Below are 20,857 nucleotides of genomic sequence, written 5' to 3'. Positions count from 1 at the left end.
TGCCTTTCCTGGGAGCCCCATGCCCTTCCTCCCCTCCCTCGCCTTGTTCGGGAAGGACATTATTTACACTCATCGGCTGGCACTCATTCATGTTCAAGTTGAACAATTAAAGTGTCATATTGTAATGATGGATCGGGAGAGCCTGGGCACAGAGCCACAGTGCTTGCTGAAGAACATCCACATCTACGTTATTTATGTGTCCGTTCACCCATGCAAACATAATATTAGTTCTGTATCCAAGTATCCACCTCTGAGTATTTCTGTATTCCAGTACCCACCTCCTATTACCTTCCTGAGATGATCCTCCCATGCCCCTGCCCCTCACCCCAGGAAGCTCAGCAGTACTGGCTGCTTTTCTCCCAAATCATTGCCATAGCCCCAGTCGGTGCCATGACCCCATCTTCCCCCCAAATCAAAGGCTTCCGAGCCCCGGCCTCCGCCCCTTCCTATCCTATACCCAACCAGGTGTGGCCTCTGGAGGCCAGCCCTGCTGCAGCTGGCATCAATGACCAGGAAAGGAGCAGGCAGAAGAGAATGAGGAGGATAAATGTATGATGTGGCCCAGGAAATGGGATGCAGATGCACCAGCCACAGGCCTGGACCCAGTTATACAAAGGGACTGCACACAGGAAGAGCAGAAGAAAGGGACAGAAAGATAAAGAAGAGAGTGAGTGAGATGGGGGGAGGGTGTCAGTCCAATTTGTGTGTTTCTAAACCGCTGAGGATCAAGGATACTGAAACGAACATGTCTATGGGCCTCAAACAACAGAAAAAAAACAAGATGGGGCATCCACAGCTTTTTTTCATATTTTACTACAGAGGTATTTTCGATCTATGACTAGTTAATAGGTGATTTGTAAACTGCTAATTCATATCCTGCATGTACAAAATCATTTTACAAAAATACTTTAGAAAGTAGTAAATAACGTATGTCCTGCTGGGCGATTCCAGGGAGGCATATGTGGGCAGGGGACGCTCGCCACAGACCAGCAGCAGCGGCGGCCACTCCTCTGACACTGGCCTCCCGCGCCATTCGTGCCCAAGTTCACAGCATCTTGATTCTTCGCCTTTCTCCTCTCTTCTGGGGCCTTCTTCTCACCTGGGACCCAACTCTTCTCAGAGGACCATGCAGGATAAATGAGTAAACAGATAGACTTCGTACCTTTCTACCTCAGATGAGAACAATTCCAGTTCTCTGGACCACTCAGCAATCCTATTTCCTGTGGGCTTTTCTGATCCCGTCACGGATCACTTCAAACTTAAATTTCTTTCAGTCCAAGTTTTCAAGTAGACTTCATGGTATCCCTCGAGCAATCTTTGCAGACTCAGCCCTTCACGTATGTGTATTACAGTCTTTAATAACCCCCAGGAGCAAACCAACCAAGAAAGCTGTCTTCTTACAACTGTTCTATAGTCCCTGTTACTTGGAACTCTGCTAAGAAAATACAAAAAGGAAAAATTCAGCTCAGTCATTAGCTGTGACCAGTTCTTAATGTGTGCTACTAGGGAAAGTCTCTAGTCCAAAATTATTGCAATAAAATATCCAGTTCTTCCAAACGTCACCAGAAGATCCAGGGTCATGCACCAGACCAGAAATCCACTGTGATGTTGGTATACAAAGGATTATAATCCACAGAGAGTAATTTGTAAATACAACTAGTCAACCCATCTGTTCTCCAGACTCGTGATACCTGATGTAAGAGCTTCATCCTGAAGATAAAAAGAACAATGTAAATGGTAATGCAAGAATTTAACAGGTATTCCATTGCTTTTTGCCTTGCCCCCAAATTTGACAAAATCATCATTGTAAATTATTGCACCTACTGCGTTTCCTACTGCAAAAAGTTCATTTTCCCCATCTAAAGTAACGGACCCCAACGATAACTGTGTGGTCATGTGTCAGATCCCATGTGAAGACCCTAGGGACCATTGCACCCAGTCTACAGGACAGAGGACACACAGGTAACACTGATGAACGCGATACGTGCCAGCCACTGCTAAGAGGCCCTCTGCTAAGCTTCAGGGTATCTAGGAATCCTCCCATGTTGTTGTCTGTAGGCAGGAGGGTACACAGCTTTCCTAAGAGTCTCTAACAAAGTTAGAATATATGCAGAGGACGATGAATGAAGCGGCACCTGACTTCATAAGGGAGTCTAGGGACGGGTGCACAGAAAGGACGTATGACCGAGGCTTAGAAGAGGAGAAAGGTGAGGGAAAGGACATGCAGGCAGGAACACCACCCTGTGCAAGACGCAGAGACATGCAAAGTAGCAGGCTGCATTTCATGGAGCAGCAGCAATTGCATGGCTGAAGCCCCCGGGTGCCGGGAGTGGAGCAGGAGGTCAACTGAATTGGTCTCTGGGAATTCTGGATGAAAAGCAATACATTCCGGTTACAGTATCAATGTGGTCAGAGATCAGAAACACAGTGTTGAACTCAATAGGGTCAGAGAAAACTAATACAGTGTGATTCCACATACATAACACTGGAAAACAAAAAATTAAACAATCTTTTGTAGAGGGATACACACCTATGGGAAAACAACAACAACAAAGAAACAGCAGAAGTAATTATCATTATCACAAGTATTTATCACAAAAATTCAGGAAAATATGACTTTTGGGGGTAAGAAGAGCAAAAGGGATTGGGAAGGTTACACGGGTAACAAACACATATTGGGTTGGGGGGGGTGGTCAGGCCTGGGTGGCTCAGTGGGTTAAACTTCTGCCTTCGGTTCAGGTCATGATCTCAGGGTCCTGGGATTGAGTCCTCCATCAGGCTCCCTGCTCAGCAGAGAGCCTGCTTCTCTTTCTCCCTTTGCCTGATGCTCTGCCTACTTGTACTCTCTATCTCTCTGTCAAATAAATAAATAAATATATTTTTAAAAAATAAATAAATTGGATGGAGGACATTACGCTGCTCATTGCATCAAGAATCTTCACACTTTTCAAACAATTTTAAGTATTGTTTCAGATCTATTCCACAATAATTATTATTTTTTAATTTAAAAGAATTTTAAATTAATTTAATTAAATTGATTTAAAAGAATTAATTTTTTTAATTTAAAAGGTTTGTCCACCCCTATGGACAAACACTACTAGAAAGACACATGGAAAACGGAAGTTTTGTTAAAGTCACAGATTCTAAAAAAAGGGCTAAGAACCTTTTTAATGTTGTTTTAAAATATAAACTCTAACAAAGTGCTATGATATTTTAATACAGTTTTAAAATGTAGATTCCAACAAAAGGGCTAAAAGCACTTTATAGTTTTAAAATTTAGAATTAAAAATCAGGGGTGCCTGGGTGGCTCAGTGGATTAAGCCCCTGCCTTCGGCCCAGGTCATGGTCTTGGGGTCCTGGGATCGAGCCCCGCATCAGGCTCTCTGCCGGGCAGGAAGTCTGCTTCTCCCTCTCTCTCTGCCTGCCTCTCTGCCTACTTGTGATCTCTTTCTCTCTCTCAAATAAATAAATAAAATTTAAAAATATATATATAAAAAAAAGAATTAAAAATCAGAACAAAGAACTGTAGATTCTTCAACTATTGTCCCAAAAAGAAATGGCTTATCTGCCAGGATTCTTCTGTGAAAGGGCCAATTCCTGGAGCATGAGAAGTACAGGATAAGCCTAGAACAGCTCATCACACAGGAGCACAGGGAAGGGAGCTCTCAAAACTAGTGTATTTGTCAAAGGATTGAGGAGTCAGCTCAAAAAAGATTCCACTCGCCAAAGATGAGACAAACCAGGCATTGAAAATCATATTAACTACATCCTGAAGGATGCTGGGAAGAGCAACTCATCATTTTGAAAACTGAAAAATCAGTACTGATTCTTCCCCTTCATTCTGCCTTTTCTTTGAAAACCATACGCTGGTGTAGTCAAACAGGTGAAGAAGGGAAGTCCTTTTTTGCAGAAAAATCTATCTAATCAATGCAGAAGGCATGACAGAATATCAGAATTTTGCAATCCTAATTAAATAATAAGTTTATGCAATGAGCACCAATGGCTGCTAAGATCTTTGGGTGCCAATGGGGAACCTGGATAGGGCTGACAACACTTAAACCCAGAGATCAATGCTAGTATCACAAAGACCTGACCAGACATTCCGTCTTCCTGTGGTGATACAAGAGGAGCTAGCTACATGGCACCATTAGTGAAGTGTTCTTGGCCTGAAATAGTACTGAATTCCACTCAAGTCTCCAGGATCTAACTCGCAGTTTACAAGGGAATGTGGAAGTCAGAGGCACAAATGACGTTTGACTGCTGGGATGCCATTCACAAGATCCACAAGGAAGCAAATTCCATCTGACAAATGACCTGGTCTGTTCAACAAATAAAATGCAAGGGCAAAAAAGTAGGGGAGAGGTAATCTGCAGATTAAGAGATTTCAGAGAGATCATCCAAAGGCACTATGTGGACCTTGTCTAGATCCTGATCTGAATGAACCAACCATTAAGGGGGAAAAAATTTTATGAGATAATCAGGGAAATCCAAACACTAACTGGATATTCAATGATCTTGAGGAAGTACTGTTAATCTTATTTTAGGTATGATAATGCTATAGTGGTTCTTTCTTTAAGACTTCTTACACTGAAGGATGTACACCAAAGTATTTACACATAAAATACTGTGATATTAGATTTGCTTTAAAAAAATCTAGTGGGGGGGGGGGGCGCCTGGGTGGCTCAGTTGGTTGGGCGACTGCCTTCGGCTCAGGTCATGATCCCAGAGTCCCGGGATCGAGTCCCATGTCGGGCTCCCAGCTCCATGGGGAGTCTGCTTCTCCCTCTGACCTTCTCCCCTCTCATGCTCTCTCTCTCTCACTCTCTCTCTCAAATAAATAAATAAATAATCTTTTAAAAATAAATAAATAAATAAAAAATCTAGTGGGGGAGAAGAAGGTCAGAAAAGGAAGAGAGAACAAGGAAGAGAACCAGTATGTGGTACGCGAAGGTTCAATATACCACTCCCGCCACTTTTGTGTCTGTTCAAAATAACCTTAGTAAAAAAGCTTTGAACAAAATACACGGACTCATCTGATCGAATTCAGCGAGTCCTTATCAACAAAAGACACTAACCAGGTGCCTGACAGGCATGTGATTGCAGGACTTACCGTTCTATATTCACCTCATTGCCTCTGTCTCTAGTGTGGAAGATCATGGTATATTTACCCACTTCAGGCATTGGCCGGATTATTTTCATTTTATGAAGCTCAACCCTAGAAGAATAGCAGAATTTTTTTTTTTTTAAGTCTATCCTACTTATCTATCACCAGGCACTTAACAAAAATCACTTATAAAATTTACACATAAGCACACACACACAGTCACACAGAGTTTGATCACTCTGATTAAAAAAAAAAAAACTTCTTACAATTTTGGGCCTCAGGCAGTAAAGTCCATAAAGAATCACATTTAACATTTACTACTGGGATACAAAGGGGATGTGCCAATTTATAGTTTGTCATTTTCCAAAACACCTGAGAAAGTACTCATTCTAGTTTTTTTTAAAACATCATAACAAATAGGAGAATCCAGTCTCTCTGGATGCCTAATTTACTTAGTGTTTCCTTTTTTAGCAAAGAAAGTAATGACCATTTAGGGTCCCAGGTTTATAAGCCAACAAACGCAGGTATAAATCTAAAATTTGTTTTTTCAATCTGGGTAAGTCAGTTCATGACTCCGGGTCTCAACTGCTTCTCTGGAAAACGGCAATGGTGTGATAAGGGTGTTGTGACAGACCCAAATCAAACAGTCTCCATGGAACACGCTTTGCAAACAGTAATGTGATACAGAAGTGCAAAGAGTAAATTAATGTTTAGTAAATAAATCTTAGCCAACTTTCAGTTCAAATCATTGGTGTTTATTCATAACATTAGTCAAGAACCACTCTGGAGGTCAGGATATTTTCCCCAAATGAAAGCAAAACTGGGGTCTCCCCTCTACCTTGCAGCTGAGGAGGATCAAGAAGATAGTGAAATTACATGAAATGTGCAAAAGTCTATTACGCATCCCATCTGGACAGTGAAGTGGGTCTGGGGAACATGGTGGATACTTTCTGTCTCTAGTCCTTGCTACTACTCTTGCCCTGAAACCCATCAGGTGCCCTCTGTCTACTTCATAAGCCAAGGCCATCCAGGCTGCTGATGGGCTGGGCCATAAAGTCCTGCTGCCCATCCCGAAGGCTATTCCTACAAAGCCTTTCGTGAGGGAAACCCATTCTCTCCCGTCAGAAACATTCCAGAGGTTCTCAGGCTAGTCATGGAAACAAGACCAACATGGAACCATGGTTTCTTTATACTAAAGCTATGGAAAGTTTCTGGCAGTCACACATCTATTAATTCAGAACCCCAGCTAAGAAATTTCCTTTCTAAGAGGCAACAGTAGGAGAAAGGGGGGTCTCCTAATAGCCCTAAAGGCCTTTCATTAGAAGTCTGAAGATACTAGCCTCGGGCTCTTGTGTACTTAAGTTGGGAGCTAGGGATACCCATAACTATCTAATCACTACACCCGCGACAAGGGGGTGGGTAAGCTAAGAGAAGAGGCCAGACATGTTCCCTTGAGCCCCCCAGGGCAGAAAGTAGTCCAAGAAAATCTGAGGGTGAGGCCAGCAGCTTGTCCAGGTGCATGGGGCTGGCTCAGGGCTAAGCACGAAAGGACATCTTGGCCTGCGCCTGGGGGTGCCACTCCTCACAAGCTGTTTGGCACTCTCTGCTCTGGAAATGGAGAACTGTGCCAGGATTCCCTAGGGTCTGGGGGAAAGCATGGCTTACAACAGGCTCTCTGGCCATTTTCCTCAAATTACAGTTTGGCAGAATCTTGGACTCTGTCTCAGAAGTCCAGAAACCTCCATCAACGTTTCTGGCCCCTAAACACTCCCAGGAACCAAAAACAAACGACCCTCCATCATTTCTGAACTGCCAGTGGCAAACAGCAATTTGGGCCAGGCTGCCCTCCCCTACCCCCACTTTATGCCCGATTCTGCGGCCTCATGGCCTCCCGGACTGGCACCTATAGGAACTCTCTGTAAACGTAGGTTTCTAGAGCCACCAGTGATAGCAGAGCCCCGTGAAGGGGACCTGCCCATGTTGTTCACCTGAGTCTGAGGTCATCGTCTTCGCCTCCCCATCCCCAGTAGTTGTTAGAGAATCCATTCACCTTGAAAAATTGCTCTCTGCTGAGGGCAGTGACACCCCCAAAATATCCGCTGTAACGTAACCTGGAGCAGAAGAGAGGAGAAATAACGGTAACATTAGCACAAGGCCTTTTTGTTCTCCACACACTCTTCAGAAGTCTCTCGTGTCAGGGCTAGCATCCCAGGAACAGGCTAAAGACCACACATTTTCACCCATCCACGCCTTCTTGACCTCCACCCCCCAGCGTTCCTGGCCTTCCTGCCAGCCCTTCTTTCCTCTGCTCCCGTCTGCTCACTAAGCAAAGGGCTTCCCTCCTGTGACTGTGAATGTTTGTGTGCAGAGCTCTGCAGAGGTACCTGTAAACACGCACATCATCAGAGCTGAATGACAGATTTCATCTCATATGCCAAACCAGTAGGGAGTGATGGTGGTCAAGGGCACTGGGTCAGGAAGGATCCTGAGGCTGCCTCCAGGTTCAGCATGAATGAATGCCCTAATGAATATACTGGCTTTTCACTTTAACTTTTTTTGGCTGGGTGGGGTGGAGAGGAGACAGCTCCTACACACACTTTGTGTGCAAACTCCACTTCTGTGCATGCGAAATTCCATCTCCGAGTCCTGGAGAAGCCAACACACCTCAGCCATCTTGAGGTTTCTGGCTTGGGCTACAAGACTGAGGATACCGCTTTTCAACAGAAATAGAGTGTATGAAACAGTAAGAGGAAGACAGTAGATTATGTTTTGGGTAAGCTGAATTTGAATTTGAGAGACCCCTGGTGCTTTTGCTAGTGGGCAAAAGGATATAGGATCCAAGTCCAAAAGAGAAGAGTGGCTACAGATATGGCTTTGGAACTAAGATGTCCAGAGGTGGTGGGTGAAGCTATAGGAGCAAGAGAAATTGTCTAAAAACTACAAGTAGGTAAGAGGGGGAGAGAGCCAAGGGTAGAGTTGTGCAGAGACCAGTAAGAGAAAGGGGAGGGGAAGAGACCAGGAGTAACAGGGCAGAGCACCTCCCAGGCATACGGGTTTCTGACGGATGACTGGTGGACAAATGAGCAAACCTGAGCAAAAAGGCAACATGTGAATGTAACACTGTAACAATCCAGATGTTACAAGTGCCAAATGTAGGCACCAAATGTTAAGGTGCCAAATGTAGGCACCTTAGTAATGTGGCTGTTACCGAATAAAAAGATACAAACATATGGAGGATATCTAATTTGAATTAGCTTCAGTTCAAAGTGTGCAGGACCAATTAAATATTTGTTTTCCCAGATAAGAAAAACCAAAAGGAAAGATCAATAAGCACAGAGACAGACACTTGCTATGGAACAGGTGTGAGTCTCAAAGTCTCATCTGTCGTTCAGCTGTTGGCTTCTGTGTTCTGAGTATAAATGGGGAGGGTCTGCTTAACCCACAATGGGAATAGATTTACTTGTAACCCCGCAACCTAAAATCCTAGAAAATGGTATCACAACTTAAAATAAGCAACAGGAATAAAGTGCTCAGAAGGCAGCTGTTACTGGCTAAGACATTGGCTGCTGTGACTTGTTGCCATGGCTGCCGGCCTCTGACTGGGAAGGTGTTCTTTTTTTTTTTTTTTTTTTTTTTTTTAGGATTTTATTTATTTATTTGAGGAGGGAGAGAGAGAGAGATAGCAAGAGAGAGCATGAGCAGGAAGGAGAGGGAGAAGCAGGCTCCCCACTGAGCAGGGAGCCCAATGCGGGGGATCATGACCTGAGCTGAAGGCCCGTTTAGTGGACTGAGCCACCCTGGCGCCCCTGGGAAGGCATCCTCAACGCCCTGCAGACCAGCAGCTTCATCAGGACACTGAGGATCAGCACAGCCCAGAACGGTCTGCCAGGCACCCACGATGGGTCACCAGGAGCAAACAACCATTACTGACCTGACTGTGATTGATTAAGTAACCACCAGCCACTGTGTGCAAGACGGTGAGCTAGACACAGGAACAGCGGGGCCCTGCCCTGAAAGAGCTTCCAGTCTAACACAAGACACGAGGGTCATCAGGGTCCTGAGGAAGGTGATGCCATGCAGCGGCAGGTGGGCCAGTGGGGGTTCAACGGGCAGGAACATGGGGAAACTCCTACAGCCAGAACGCCACAAGGATGAGTGAAGCGAGGGACGAACGCGGGCTGTCTGGGAGCACCCAGAGAGCCGTTAGCCACAGTGGGAGGCAAACAGGGACACCAGCCTGAAAGAAGGGTGAGGAACTCTCAGTTTCTCAACTGTTTCCTAAATGGCAAATATCTATGTGTTTGTCAATCTCTGCTTTTGGTTTTTCTTCTTATCGGGAAAAGCATAACCACTTAACTGGCCCAGAAGTTTTATTTATTTTTAAAGGGCTATAAGGCCCAAAGGTGGGGAAAATATAGCCCTAAAATAACAGCAGCATCCTTGCACAAAGCAGTCAGGTACCAAAGCAATTCTTTGCAGTCAAATGTGTGGCAGGCTGGTCCAAGGCCTCATCAGTGATCCACAGTCAGTGAGATAGTCTCATCAGAGACCAGTGGGGGCAGGTTCCTGTAAGTTCTTTCCTCTGTGTGTGGGTGAAGTGAAAACTTTTCTTGCACTTCTCATCACACTCATGGGGTGGCCGTTGCCAAGATTAAATCATGTGTTTCAAGCTCTGTGACCCAGTGGAACATAGTGGCCAAGAGAGCAGACATTTAGCTGCCTGTAACCCCACCTGCCCTCCGGCCTGCAACCAGAGGGATTTTGCCCCAAATAGCAAGGTAAGGAGTAGGGGAGGGGGGTAAGGGCAACTCCTCCATTACTTGGGCCACACAGGATGAGGTGGTTTACACGATACATACGATAAAGTAGAAAAACAGAAATGACAAACACCCGGGACAGGAGAAGTTCAAACAGAATCTAAGATTAAAACAGGAAATATATTAGAACTCTGACCTACAAATAAGATTTTTTTCAGCTTCTAAAAGGCGGCCATGGCTTTGGTTCAGAGCTTCCTACGTCCAGATCAAAAGAGAAGACACACTCAATCACCTGATTCATATTAAGAAAACCCTGCCAGTTATTCAAAGAACAGAAAGGCTTTCTGATATCTAGTTACAAAGGAAATGTCTGGCCAGTGACGGTAGCAAATCAAATACCAAGATTCACGCAGAGGCTGTTTTTAGAGTGAGCAACATCTGATGAAACTGCTGACTGTGGCAACTAAAGTTTTACTCAAAATTAACTTCCCGTAGGAGACCCAAGAACTCAGCTTCTTGTGGTCCAGCTGCATTTAAAAAAAAAAAAAAAAAATCTAGAATCCCAATAAAAATCCTTTAAACAATCCTGTGTATCTGCACTCCAAAAATAAACAACAACAAAAACAATGCTGTGTGGTTGTAATTTCTTGACACAAATGTGTAGAAAGAACTGGGCCACAGGAAGTTATCTATGGAAGGTCCAAAGTACAGGTGTTCTGTGTTCTACACGGTGATGATCTTACTAATTTTTTGTAGACTGTTGACACGCTTCTGAAAGCACCAAGGTCCCCGATATAATAGGCTGCTTTCTTTCATGCACAAGTGGCTCAAGAAGACCAGAAAGCAAAATCTCCAGGTAAGAATCATGATAAAATTCCTCAAGGAAAAAACTCCTGCAATTCTCTTACAAGCATGGCATCTCCTCTCTCAGCTTCTCCCCTCTGCCTTGCTCCACCCAATACACTAAAGGCCAGCTGCACAGAGCTCCTCGCTCATTCTTCAGCTGGATCCAGGTATCAGAAGCCCCTCAGTCCCCTCCATTAGAAATTCAAATTCCTTAGCTGCCTGAACCAGGCCTGCCTAATCCAGCCCCTCCCTGCCCCCATCTTTGCCCCTCCTCCCTCTACCATCCCAGACATTCATGTTTGAGCACTCATAAATACCTGCATTTCCCCCAAAACCATGCCATGTGCTCTCTTTTCCAAGTCTTAGAACTCCGCTAGGAAGCTCCCATTGTCACACACAATGAAGGGGACACATTCCCTGGGGAAGAGCTTTTAAACCCTTCTGTAGGTGTTTCTTTAAAGACCTTGCGGTGCTCACCCACTGTAGCTTGTTCTAGGTATTTGTTTCTATCCCACAGTTCACACAGGGACTCGGTGTGAAGTCAGCACCTAAGGCAAAAATTACTTGCGATGTTACACTTAGAAATCTCTTAGAGTCCAAAGTGACCTACACAATTTGAGCAGCATGGAAACTCAGATTAAGTGTGTTATCAATGGATTTCGTGATTTCCATCTCTTGCTCCCTTTGCTCCCTTCCCGGAGTAGACAATGGTGCAATCTCCTGGGTTGTAATTGTGTAACTCTCTCCCTGCCTCCTCCTCTCTCCCCATCATGACCAACTGTTTACAGCTGGATAGGCAGAAGTGCAAAACTGATGCATCTCCATGGCAGCTGGTCCCCCACAACGGTGCGCCATAGCGAGCTCTCTGAGGGCAGGCACCAGCCTTATTCAAACTGGTCTCATGCCCCCCAGCACAGTAAGCACCACAGACATGAGCACACTGGAATGGCAGGGCCTGGGGCAAGCAGATGGGGAAACATGCACACACATAAGCAAACATACAGTTTCATTCATGGGGAATTTTTTTGGTCATCGTTTCTTCTTGGTTGTGCTTGAATAGGAACTGGTATGAAGTAAGATGAAAAACAGCTAAGCCTCTGCTGGAAGACAGTGGGCAGAAGTAAAGACAGGAATGATCGCAGCTGCAGTGTCCAGGAGGCTCAGTTGGTTAAGCGTCTGCCTTCAGCTCAGGTCATGATCCCAGGGTCCTGGGATCGAATCCCAATGGGCTGCTTGCTCATCGGAGAGCCTGCTTCTCTCTCTCTGGCCTGCTGCTCCCCCTGCTTGTGCTCACTATCTGTCAAATAAATAAATAAATCTTGCCCCAAAAAAGAAGAAAAACATGACCTAAGCAATTCTCACAATGGCTTTGAGAGTCAGAAACTTATCCTAGGAGTCCTGGCCCTTGAACAGACTACTCTGTGGCCATGCCCCGCCCCGTTCTCCCTCAGAACCCTGGGAAGATGCCACAGTCTGAAAAAGAAACGTCACAGTCTCACAACAGAGGCCTAAAAGTTGACGTAAGGGGCACACTCTTGTCGCCTCCTGGGAGGGCAAGTCAGGGACAGCCACACAAGTACCTTGAGTGCGACTTAGCGTGGACTTGCTGGCAGAAGTTCCACAATGGGAGTGCTGTGGGTGAGGCTGGCTGTCATTTGCAATGCTTGGATAGCTTTCCCTCTCCTGTTCTTTCCCTGCTGTCTTTCATCCTCTGCCAAGACCCTTGTGATTCCTGTTCTGAACTTAAGTGATGGGTCATGGGTCATTTTTCCTATTCTTCGTTTTCCTGCAACAGTCCGGACGCGATGTCCCACACAACCCTGATGACAACAGAGCGAGCTTCTTGGCCCGAGTAAGCCATGGGCAGCGCCGCCTTCCTGCTTACCTGTACCCTGTGCTGTTCCTGCCGACCACCAGATGCTTGGGCTGCTCCTCACATTTATAGAGGTTCAAGTCGTTCTCGGGCACCAGGTCCACATCGTGGAATATAAAGCAGTCCCAATTTTCATCCTTGAGAGCTTCTAGATAGCCCACGTTCAAGAGTTTGGCTCGATTAAACTTTTTACTTCCAGCCTACAGATGCAGAAATTAAAACTTGGAAAGCGGAAGAGATTAAGGTTTCACACTGTGCCCCTCTCCAGCTCTGAGGCAGGAGCTGGAATTATTTTTCCCAAGTAAAGATCTGATGCAGTAACAATAAAGACCATTTGTTTCTTTTTTTTATTTTTTTTCATTTTGTCATATATGCTTATATCCCCAAAGTGACAAACATGCCTTAAAGTGGAGAATTGTTGAATGGGTACGTAGTTTCAGTTTTGCAATGTGAGAAATGTTTAGAGTGGTTACATGATAATGTGAATATACTTCACACGACTCAACTAATATATTGAAAAATAGTTAAGATGCACTTTTAGTGACTGTGAACCGGGGTGAGATCCTGACAGGGCTGAAGACATAGGATCTCACCATTCTCCCAGCCCACTGACCTTGCTCTGAAGCCCCTCACTAAAATCATCTGATCAGGGGGGAAAAAAAAGTTAAGATACTAAATTTTATGTATATTTCATAATTTTAAAAAAGGTCATGTTTTAAACTACAAATAAAAATAACTCAAAAAAAATTTTTAAACATTCATTTATTTATTCCACATAAAAGTATAAACCTTTTTTATATATAAGTCATGCCAATTAGTATCACTGCTTTACTAACTTCCAGCTGATCCCAATCTTACCGTACCCGTACGTAACAAATTTACACTAACAAGAGAAGTTGCTTACCAGAAAAGACCAAGAAATCCAGACCTATAAACAGAGGTTATCGCTAGTATTTCTAAGCTACTTAGAAGTTTCCTGGAATCACTGTAAGAGAAGCCTGTTTTAATCCTTAATTGCAGAAGATTATCCTCAGGGCACCTGGGTGGCTCAGTCAGTTGTGTCAGTCCATTGATTTTGGCCCCGGTCATGATGTCAAGATCCTGGGATCAAGCCCCACGTGGAGCCCTGCCCTGAGCCTGCTTGACCCTCTCCCTTTACTTCCCACCCCCCAGCTTGCTCTCCCTCTCTCTCTCTCTTTCTCAAATAAATAAATAAAATCTTAAAAAAAAAAAAAAAAAGGCAATCCTCATAGTGACCTCATAAAAGGGATTCATCACTGGGTAAGAAGAGAATACAATTCAAACAGCAATATGAACAAAGCTATAGCATGAAGAAGATTTTACAGGATTAATTTTCTTTTCTTTTTTTTTAAAGATTTTTTTATTTATTTGACAGACAGAGATCACAGTAGGCAGAGAGGAGGAAGCAGGTTCCCCAGTGAGCAGAGGGCCCCATGCAGGGCTCAATCCCAGGACCCTGAGATCATGACCTGACCCGAAGGCAGAGGCTTTAACCCACTGAGCCACCCAGGCGCCCCTACAGGATTAATTTTCTCATGGCTGTGTGGATCATAACCCTTAAGAATAAATTCCACTTTAATAAACGGTTTATCATAAAGAAAATCCAGGCATTTCTCAAAAGTGACTAAAGTATTTTCCTGAAAAGAGTAACACCAAGCAGACATATTTTTCTAGTCACAAATATACTGTACATTGGGGGTTGCTGTCCTGAGTAGGACCTGAGAATGAACAGCGTTAAAAAGAAAAATAATTATGGGGCGCTTGGGTGGCTCAGTCAGTTAAATGTCCAATTATTGGCTTCAGCTCAGGTCATGATCTCAGGGTCCTGAGACTGAGTTGGACTTCAGGCTCCGTGTTCAGCAAGGGGTCTGCTGGAGATTCTCTCTTCCTCCTCCCCCTCTCCACCTACCTCCCATGAGTGAGCTTGCTCTCCTCTCTCAAAAAACAAACAAATAAATAAATAAAATCTTTTTAAAAAATTATAATCCACTAATAGTAAAATTTTGTTTCAAATCCTAAAAAAAATGGTCATATTATATATGCACATTGATTTCAAGAGCCCCCATTTACTTTAAAGTATATATTGCAAAATCATATCCTCTGACTTTGGTCAAAGGTTTCCTAAAACAAATACAACCAGCTATGAAATATTAAATATGTAGTGAATGATTTTGCTTACACTTTTGGCATTTATGAGGTTTTAAAGGGAATTATTTGAATGGTGTGGGACAATCTGGGAAAGCTAGAAATGGGCACTTAAGTTGATGCCTCTTATTTCAATAAACATTAATACCAAATACAGGCATCTTCATTGGCCTCTCTACTTAGAGCTAAATTCTTCAAAAGCAGCCTAGCTTATCACTTACTGTGCTGCTACTGAATCATGCTTCTGGAAGCCAAATAAGGGAGTCAAGAAAGTGAAAACTAAACATATCTGTTATATATAATGAGAGTTATAGGCAGAAAGATGGAGACAGTTATAGAACCCCATGGCTATTAACACAGTAACCTGTGAGATCCTCTGCCTAGATTCCCACTGATTAGCCATGCTCAATAATGAAAACTAATTCCAATATCTCATCGTGTAGTATATAGCAAAGACAGGAGGAAATATAAGGCAAATCTCCAGGGAAAATCTTCGGGCAGTCATTGGCCAACATAGAAGGGCTCACACACAAAAACAAAATGAGACAAAACAAAACTAAACAAAACAGACCTCCTCCAGAGGTTCATTTAAGAAGCAGTAAAATTTCCCAGCATTTAGTCTGATTATTCCACACTCGGAGACAAGAATTTCCCTTACACCTTTCATGGATAAGTGAGGTAGGAGACCTGTTCTTTGATGAGTTTGTCGCTCCTTTTATCCAAGAGACACAAATGGCCAAGTCCCTCAGTCTCACCCCAGAGAGAGAAGGATGTGGGGGGGAGAGCTGACCAGACCACTCACCTGGTGGATGACATAGACACCATAGTCCAGCTGCTGTCTCTGCAGGAAGGGGTGAAGGTGTTCGAGCAGGTACATCAGGTGTTTCTCTCTGTTCCGGTGAGGAATGAGGATGGCAACCCGCTGTAAGGCCTTACATTCCTCAGGGTGATGCCGGCCTCTGTGCACTTGGGGATTTTTTGCTGCCACTTCCTCCAGAGTGAGGTCTGGTTTGAAAACGAGCTTGTTTGGGCCCTCTGCAGTAGAAACACAACACAGGAAATAACCGTGGCTATCTCATCAAGGGCTGATAGAGGTAACATGAGCACTTACATAATGCACTTAGAACACTATCTGGCCACACCGTGAGGACCAGAGGAGTGCTGGCTTTTATTATTATTACTTTAAAGGCTCGTTCGGTCATGAACTGTAACCAGAGTCATGTGACCCAGGTTCCCAGCTGCAAAAGGAAGTAAATGACACATAAGAGCATTCTCTTGCAGCTGGGTAACCAACTCTGGGTCTGCGACTCATGTGTGAGGGGGAGATAGCATTCTGTCCCCACGGCTCTGGTAAAGAGCAGAGGTCAGGGCTAGACTATGTAACTTCAAATTGCTCAAATCCTTGTTTCCTTCTCAAAATTCCAAAGGAGGGTAAAGTCCCTTACACATCAGGAGCACTCCATGGGATCAAGCTCATGGGCAAGGCCATTCTCCCACTCTGTCCCTGAGCTCCAGGAAGCTATCCTAGCTCACTGAAGGTAAAACCACGAAAGCAAACAGCAACCAGCCTCACGCCTCACCCAACAGCAGCATGTAGACACCTAACAACACCCTAACTCTCCCCGGGCCATGGTAACAGATGCCCCCGATACCGCATTTGCCCACTGAGTCTGGACACAACCTGAGTGGATGAAAGTGCATGGTAACCAACCTCGTGCAAGGCTTTACAGATTAGGCCAAAGCCACCAGCCCTCATCCTCAATCTGAATTAAGAGCAAATATTGACTGGTGAGAGAGGAGACAAAACTCCGGTCAGAGAACTCAGCCTGGCATTTTTGAAACTCCATATACACCACTCAGGCTCTAACATCTCAGGCTCTAGATGCTGGCATGTTGTGCACTCCTCTCTGGAGCAAGGCAGTCACTGGCCCTCCCAATGTGTGAGCCCCCATGCCTTGTTCCTGGGACCACCCCCGCCTGGCCATGGCTGCTTAGACGAGGCGCCAGGGTCCCTGAAGCAGTTCAAAGGCTCAGCCCAGCAGCACCAAGGGCAAATAACTGCTTCCAGCTGCCTAGAGAGACTAACTGTCCCGTAAGGAAGAGCCTTTCCTGAAGGTGTGAGGTGCAGAGCTGGCAGGCAGCAATGCCTGAAAAGCCACCAGTAGGAAAATGAGTTGCATGGGGACGCCTGGATGGCTCAGTCAGTTAAGCTGATGCTTTCGGCTCAGGTCATGATCCCAGGGTCTTGGGATTGAGTCCCGGGGCTCCTTGCTCGGCAGGAAGACTGCTTCTCTCCCTGCCTCTGCTCCTCCCCCTGCTTGTGTGAGTGGGCTCTCTCTCTGACAAATAAATAAATAAAATCTTAAAAAAAAGAAAATGAGTGGCGTGAAAGGCAAGCTACCAGAGCTGCTGGGAGGGGATGCTGTTGAGAAGGCTTCCTATGTGGCCTGTGAACAAACCCACCATCTGAGTCAACCGAAACCTCCATTCTTGACCCCTGAAAGAGCCCCCTGCAACAGGTCTGATACCAACTTAGTCCCCTTGCTCACTTTCTCCCTGTCTTAACTTTGTAGGTGCCCTAACCTCCTACGGGGCCGGCTTCTGCTCTCTCTATCAGCCTCCCCGCCCTGCGCATAGCATCTTCTCAAATTCTGTCCCTTCTCAGTCCATCGTAATTCATCACTACTTCTGTCACCCTCTCAATCCAGGTACTTCCTCCGTACTGGGTCACTGCCCATCTCTTTTTAGGAATACTTTTATTGTTTAAATATGTTGTGAGAATTTTGAACAAGGGAGATAACACAGTCAGATCTGCCTTTTAACAACCCATTCTTCCATCTAAACTTGTATCACTTATGAGCAAAATAATCTCCCTCACAGCACGATCAGGACCCCATGATCAGAAATAATATTTGTTTTTTCCAAGACTGAGTTAAAGGGAAGCAGTATGACAACAGGAACATGGTACAAGACTGGGATTCAATTAGGAAAGAAGGTCTACAGGTGTTTCTGCAGCTAAGAGCAAGAAGCCACCCCACGGAGGGCTGCTTTAGTGTATGGACTTCTCTGAGAGAGAAGTCATCTAAATTGGATTTTTGATGATCAAAGAGAAATCCACCAGGCAATCATAGATTGAGAAAAGGCATTCTGGAAAGAGGAAACAATTTAAGGCTCGGAGGAGTATCTGGAGAACTACAAGCACTTTGACAGTCTGGAGAATCAGAGGCCTCATAGAATCTCTGTGGGTTATTTCTAATATCTCTGTGGAGTTTTCCCTCTCTAATCAACGTGTTCAATAACACCAACTTGCTGTTAATTTAAATAGAAAGGCAAGACACCAAGGGGAATCAGAACATTATTAAAGAAAGAAAGAAACACTAAAGACAACCATGAAAAACCCACTCGGTCCTTCCCTTGACTCTATACTTTTGGCCAAGGGAATGTTCACAGATGTGACAGGAGTGGATTTCTCCACCTGTGCTCTGTGGATGCCAGGAGAAGGAGAGACCCAAGCTAGCTCACTGGAAAATAGCTCTATTTTCCCAGGAGGAGAACGTGAGACCCATGGAGCAGAGCCACCAGCCTAGATCAACGGACCCCCAGTTCATCTGGCAGACTTGTAAACTAAATACAGTCCACTCACATGTGGGTCTGAGGCTCCAGCAGCTTGGTAGTAAAACTGGGCATATTCATATAATGGAAGATGGCGTGCACACAGCACTATGGATACACCTCACATACACAACACTGAACAACAGAAGCCAGACACAGGAGAGACCACAGTGCATGTTTCTGATGATGTAAAGTTTAAAAAACAGGAAAATGCCTGGTGTTGGAATCTTGAAGTAAGGGTCATGACTGAAAGAAGCATGAGAATTTCCAGGGTTTTAGACGACTCCATTTCTTAATTTACACACCTATCATACACATAGGTTCATTTTGCGTAACTTCACCAAGCTGCACGCTGCTGATTTTTGTGTATTTCTGTAGAAACGTTACTTTAACTAAAAAGTCTACACAGCACTTGTAAAAAAGAAAACACGCAAAGCCTTACTGAGGTGCGGAGACACAGAAGGGCAGTCATCCAAGTCTGCTTTTTCCACAGAGTTTTCTTTAGTCAGAGTTTCTTCCTTCCCCCAAACCAGGACCTTGTTGAAATTAGCCATGAAGTCCTTTGCTTTAGGAATGTCTTGAATAGCCCCCACAAAGTAGTTACTGGTGGCCCAACCCACCACTGTCAGGCACAGGAGAAAAAGCAACAGTAACCGGACTTTGTAGGAGAGGTGGAAAGTCAGCAGGTAGCCCATGTCTGTTATAATGTGAGCAGTATGTATCTCTCTCGGCTTCACTGCAGGCAGGAAGCTTCAAGCTCTATTTTTCCAAGCCGATGGCAAATTTGGCAACAACCAGGGACAGGACGCCCGCTTTTGCTCAGTAGTTCTGTTCCAGCAGCCTCTGAAAGGCAATCACAAAGACATGTTGTTTCACATGGAAATCCTATCCTCAATGATACACACCAGCACAGACTGAAAACCTATCCCCCAGTGGGTCTTGACTAACAATAATGGGAACACTCCAACGGGGGCTCGGAGGTCAGAAAATCAGAGATTTCAGGGCTAGAGGGTTCCGACCATCTATATACCCCAGGAATCCTCTCCAGGTTACCACCCAGGCTGTCTGTCTCCCAAGAAGAAAGGCGTTTCCAGATGTTACACAGGAGATGAAGGTAAAGAAGAGACCCCAAATGCCTCCTCAGCTCTGAGGGGGGCACAGCCCAAAATATTGCCCCCCCCCCCATTTCTTCTTTAATGGCCCCTTCCTAGCACAACTTTAAGATAAGGTTGACAGGGATGTCTGGGTGGCTCAGTCAGTTAAGCCTCTACCTTCGATTCGGCCCAGGTCATAATCCCAGGGTACTGGGATCAAGCCCCGAATCGGGCTTACACTCTCAGCAGGGAACCAGATTCTCCCTCTCCCTCCACCATTTCCCTTGACTGTGCTCTCTCTCTCTCTGACAAATAAATAAAATCTTAAAAAAAGAAAAAGGAAGAAAAGGTTAATAACATGTAAAATCTTTTATTTTGACCCAAAGAGAAAATAAGGAAAAAGACAAAAGCTCTTCTCTGTGACAGCTAGAAAATCTTGTTCCTCAACAACAGGCAATAAAAACCAAAGCTGCTTCAGCTATAAATGTTATATTCACAACGAGGCACTGGCACAGGGCACATCCCAACAGGTTGCGGGCGAGGGCAAGAAACATAAGAGGATGTTGACATAGGGGCTCGGTAATCCGTATGACTAACAGGCAGACTACAGTGCAGCATTTATGATAAGGGGTTTGAATTTAGACAGAAACGACAGCTCCATCACATATCAGCATGACACCTCAAGCCTGTCACTTAACTGAGCCTTAGTCTCCTCACCTGTAAAATGGGGATAAAAATAGTACCTCCCCGGAGAGGTTATGGTGAGACTGAAAGACCTCATGTATAAACATGCAGTGTCAGCCCCCCTCTGATGCAGTGAGCACCAACTAAGTGGTCACAACATCACTGCTGTTGTTGGCATATTACGTCCATTAAGTGATTCGAGACCAAGGCTGGCCAACAGGTGGACACACCAGGTGGCTACCACAAGCATCATGCTATTGTACTATTCTGTCAGCTGACGAACTGCCATTCTGATTTCATACTGTGCAAGCGTGTGGTGAGATGTATGAATTCACCTCTGCGAGGCAGCTATGTACTTAATTATTGACATAAATCCAGTTTCAGAGGCCACAAAGGAGAGGGCCCACCCTGGGCCACAGTGAAGGCACAAAGATGATGAAGGATACTTGGCAAGCACCCCCCCGTGGGGACAGCCAGCAATTCCCCCCACATCCTCCCTTCATTGCCAAAATCACCTCTCTTCTCAAATTCTAAGCGTGTTATCACAAGGGTGCAGAAAATGCTAAAGAAAGCCAGGGCAGTGACCGTCTTCATAGCCAAACATATCCTTAGTTAAACGGATAGAAGGGAGACCAAAATATTTTCTGTGCCAAGCAATGACATGAAAACAGGTATGATTAAATCTTAAATAATAAAAAGGAAAACAGAAATAAACGCTGTA

At 44.8% G+C, this 20,857-nt stretch overlaps 1 protein-coding gene across 5 annotated transcripts in view; it reads right to left on the bottom strand.

The window, feature by feature from the left end:
* Positions 1 to 791: 791 nt before the first annotated feature.
* Positions 792 to 20,857, bottom strand: part of B4GALT4 (beta-1,4-galactosyltransferase 4) — a 29,571-nt gene continuing 9,505 nt past the window's right edge. For 3 of the 5 annotated variants that reach the window (XM_059391901.1, XM_059391900.1, XM_059391902.1), the window contains 6 exons: positions 18,801 to 19,201; positions 15,549 to 15,781; positions 12,593 to 12,780; positions 7,093 to 7,215; positions 5,111 to 5,215; positions 792 to 1,710 (listed from right to left, as the gene is read on the bottom strand). In XM_059391901.1, coding sequence (XP_059247884.1) covers positions 1,578 to 1,710; positions 5,111 to 5,215; positions 7,093 to 7,215; positions 12,593 to 12,780; positions 15,549 to 15,781; positions 18,801 to 19,053 — 1,035 coding nt within the window. In that variant the 5' untranslated portion in view covers positions 19,054 to 19,201 and the 3' untranslated portion in view covers positions 792 to 1,577. Of the gene's footprint in view, positions 1,711 to 5,110; positions 5,216 to 7,092; positions 7,216 to 12,592; positions 12,781 to 15,548; positions 15,782 to 18,800; positions 19,202 to 20,857 lie in introns of those variants that run through there. The other 2 variants (XM_059391904.1, XM_059391903.1) reach the window with 2 other exon arrangements.

The sequence above is a fragment of the Mustela nigripes genome, chromosome 2 (assembly GCF_022355385.1).
Source record: "Mustela nigripes isolate SB6536 chromosome 2, MUSNIG.SB6536, whole genome shotgun sequence".
NCBI lineage: Eukaryota > Metazoa > Chordata > Mammalia > Carnivora > Mustelidae > Mustela > Mustela nigripes.
This window is presented reverse-complemented; position numbering and strand designations above follow the sequence as displayed.